General features: G+C 36.8%; 1 protein-coding gene across 6 annotated transcripts in view; it reads right to left on the reverse strand.

Moving 5' to 3' along the window:
* Positions 1–605: 605 nt before the first annotated feature.
* TM4SF18 (transmembrane 4 L six family member 18) overlaps positions 606–3,241 on the reverse strand; it is a 23,889-nt gene continuing 21,253 nt past the window's right edge. For 2 of the 6 annotated variants that reach the window (XR_005719879.1, XM_040234565.1), the window contains 2 exons: positions 1,774–1,954; positions 606–1,004 (listed from right to left, as the gene is read on the reverse strand). Coding sequence is in view for 4 of the 6 variants with exons in the window: in XM_040234565.1 (XP_040090499.1) it covers positions 781–1,004; positions 1,774–1,954 (405 nt within the window). In the remaining 2 variants the exon portion in view is untranslated. The remainder of the gene's footprint in view (positions 1,005–1,773; positions 1,955–3,241) is intronic. The other 4 variants (XM_040234559.1, XM_040234581.1, XR_005719880.1 and 1 more) reach the window with 2 other exon arrangements.

Here is a 3,241-nt window from a genome sequence, read left to right on the forward strand (position 1 = left end):
GCCAAGGGCTCAGTTAGATTGTATAAGTTTATATACAACTCTTTTTCTTGGCTAATCTATCTCACTATTTTCCCCACTGAACATTGACTGAAGTGTTATTCTGTGATGTTTACAGACAGTCAGGGTTGGAAAACATTTGGAAAAGCATATTCCTTCAAAGTTTGGAAAAATAGCAAAATTTTTACAGTAAAAATATGTTTTTTTAAAAGTATTTGAATAGTAAAAAGTAATTTAAAAAAAACATGAAAAATATAGAAGAGTAGGAAGGGTCACCTGTGACCCAAATCAACCACAGCTGACATTTTTGTGTAAATCCAGCTAGATTTAGTTCTTATCCTATATTTTGATTGTTTGGTTTTGTTTGTTTTAGATAGTTATGCTTATACTGCAAATATAAATTTGTAACCTGCTTTTTCACTACTACAACTCATAATCTTTATTTATTATTATTATTTTTTGGCTGCTCTGTGCAACATGTGGGATCCTAGTTCCCCAACCAGGCATCAAACCCTTGCCCCCTGCACTGGGAGCTTGGAGTCTTAACCACTGGGCCACCAGGGAAGGCCCCAGTAGTCATTATCTTTAAAACATCCTTTTATATCATATTACAAAGAATGTACCATGCTTTATTTAATCCTTTCCATAAAGTTCAATTTTCTGGGTATTTCTAATTTTCCAGAATATTAAATAATGTTCAAATATATGTGTTTGCATAAAGTTTTATCTTGTATTCTTATTTATTTTCAGAGTGAAGTTTATTAAAGTTGGATTTATTTGATTTTATTTGATCAAAAAGGTATGAACATTTCTGAAGATCCTGACACATATAGCTTTGAAAAAAATTTTAAAAGGAAGGACAGCATTCCAGTGAGGACAGCAAACACCATCTGGAGGGGGAAAAGACATCATTTGAATATGACCCTCAAGTCCATTCAGAAGACAAAGGTCGATGGCCATATCTTGATGAAGAAAAACATTCTTGCCCTTATTCAAATGATTCCAGGCTATAAAAAATAAAGAAAAACAAAGTGAGTAAACTTGACTTGATTAATGATCCATAATCCAGGTAGCAACTTAAACTTATAGTTTGCATTCTAAATGTGATAGAACAGGAAAATATCTATTTGAAATTACTAGAAAAGGTATTAACCATTATATGTTGTTAAACAAGATGCAAGTTGTCTCATTCTTGATTTCTCCTTAGTCTGAACTTGCTGAATAGTTTTAGCAGTTTCAACAGTAACTAAATTAACATTAATATTTTAGCAGATGAAACAGAAGTACTGTCAATTCAATAGGATAAAGACATATTTCCCTTCTTCAAAACCACTCACTAATAACTCCATAATAAAGAAAGATTATTATGAATAGCTGAATGTAGCAGCATTCAAAAGAGAAATTTCTTCACTGGGATTAGGTTGTGAGCCTTCGACAATTTTATGAACAGGGACATTCTTAATGAATGGTCAGATTTCTTTGAGCTTTGAGTTATTTCTACATAGAAATGTTGCTCATTCAAAACATTTGTGTTGTTTTCACCACAGAACACAGAAGATGATTTTACAATTATTCCTTTGGTTCAGTCCATTTAGACAAGCCAAGAGACACACTGGAATATAAGAAAAAATTGAGATATTAGAGGCTGAGTAAAGATGAGGGCAATAGGAATGGAAGGAAAACGATGCAATTCCAAAAAGTCTTCCAGCAAGACACATTGCATCCTGGACAGCAGAGGTAGAGGAGGAGGTACAGGTGCCAGTGGGGGTCTGTTACCTGGATGATGACTGAATAGGTTCCACAGAGAGTCTTGGACAGCTGAATGACCACTCTGATGAGGCAGACAATCACTTGAAGTCCACTGAGAGCTATGAGAATAGAAAATAAGATGATGTTCCATTCCACTACGTGTGCGGGTTCCAGGCACTGAACCCATTCTCTGGAATCTGTAAGGAAACTGAGAGAGAAGAAGGAGCTGGTCAGCACGACACATGGCCAAGCTTAAAGACTTGATCCAAGGAAGAAGGATGTAAGTGTTCATACATTTGGGAAATTAATGTATATGATTAAAATATAATTATTAATAATTAAAAATAATATTATTCAATATTAATTAATCAAATTATTCAAATATAAATATTGAACATGTGGTATGCACAGCACTGGGCTATGTTTATTGTGAACATACTTGCCTCAGACAACTCTAATTCATTTAGGAGGCAAGATGCTTACTGAAAAATTCAACAGCAATGAGAAGCTGCATATGTCAACACCAAGAGAGGCAGAGATTGACTATTTCCTAGGAGCCCGAAGTTCACCTGGGCTCTCAGGGACAGGGCTGAGCTAGCATTGCATGTAAAATAACAAGTGGTAAAACAGCAAAAAGAAATGATGTTAGTTATTCCTATACTCTGTCCCAAAGCCCTTTATAACAGCAGTTCTTAAATTTGAGCATGCATGTATGTGTGCTCAGTTGTGTCCGACTCTTTGTGACTCCATGGACTGTATCCTGCCAGGCTCCTCTGTCCATGGGATTTCCCAGGCAAAAATACTGGAGTGGATGCCATTTCCTTCTCCAGGGGATCTTTCCAACCCAGGGACTGAACCCGAGTCTATTGTGTCTCCTGCTTTAGAGGCAGGTTCTTGCTGAGCCACTGGAAAAGCGCGAATTTGAGCATACATCGATTATCTGGAAGGCTTGTGAAAATGCAGATTCCTGGGCCCCAGCCCAGAACTTCAGATTCAGAAGGTCTGGATGGGACTGGAGACTGTGTTTCTAAGTTCTCAGGTGATGCTGGTGGTCTGGGGTCCACTGTATGTTCTGCAGCTTTTAAGAAAATTGAGCATATGAAGGGAAAATTCAAAAGACCCAGTAGTTTGATTCATCTAGCTAAGCACAGGATTCTGAGGATTAAACCACCTTCACTTTAAGATAATCTTTAAACCATGCTGAATTATCCTGACTGAGTTTTGCCCACTTCCAGGTCAGTTATGGCCATTAGCATTTCTCCAAATGTGACACTCTTTGTTGAACTAAATTGAAGTAAAAACTGATCGCTTAAAAAAAAAAAATCCCCTGAAGAAAAGCAATCAAGTCCAATTACAGGGCAGAGTTGTTTGTAAATATCTTGTTAATAAGCAAGATGATTTTTCCCAAAGCAGCCATTCAGGCAACCTTGGTGCCAGCCAAGTGGCATGTAACTCTCCTTCTTCCCTTTCTTCATTTCCTTTTCTCTATGTTCTG

Source organism: Oryx dammah, unplaced genomic scaffold (assembly GCF_014754425.2).
Source record: "Oryx dammah isolate SB20612 unplaced genomic scaffold, SCBI_Odam_1.1 HiC_scaffold_2, whole genome shotgun sequence".
Lineage (NCBI taxonomy): Eukaryota > Metazoa > Chordata > Mammalia > Artiodactyla > Bovidae > Oryx > Oryx dammah.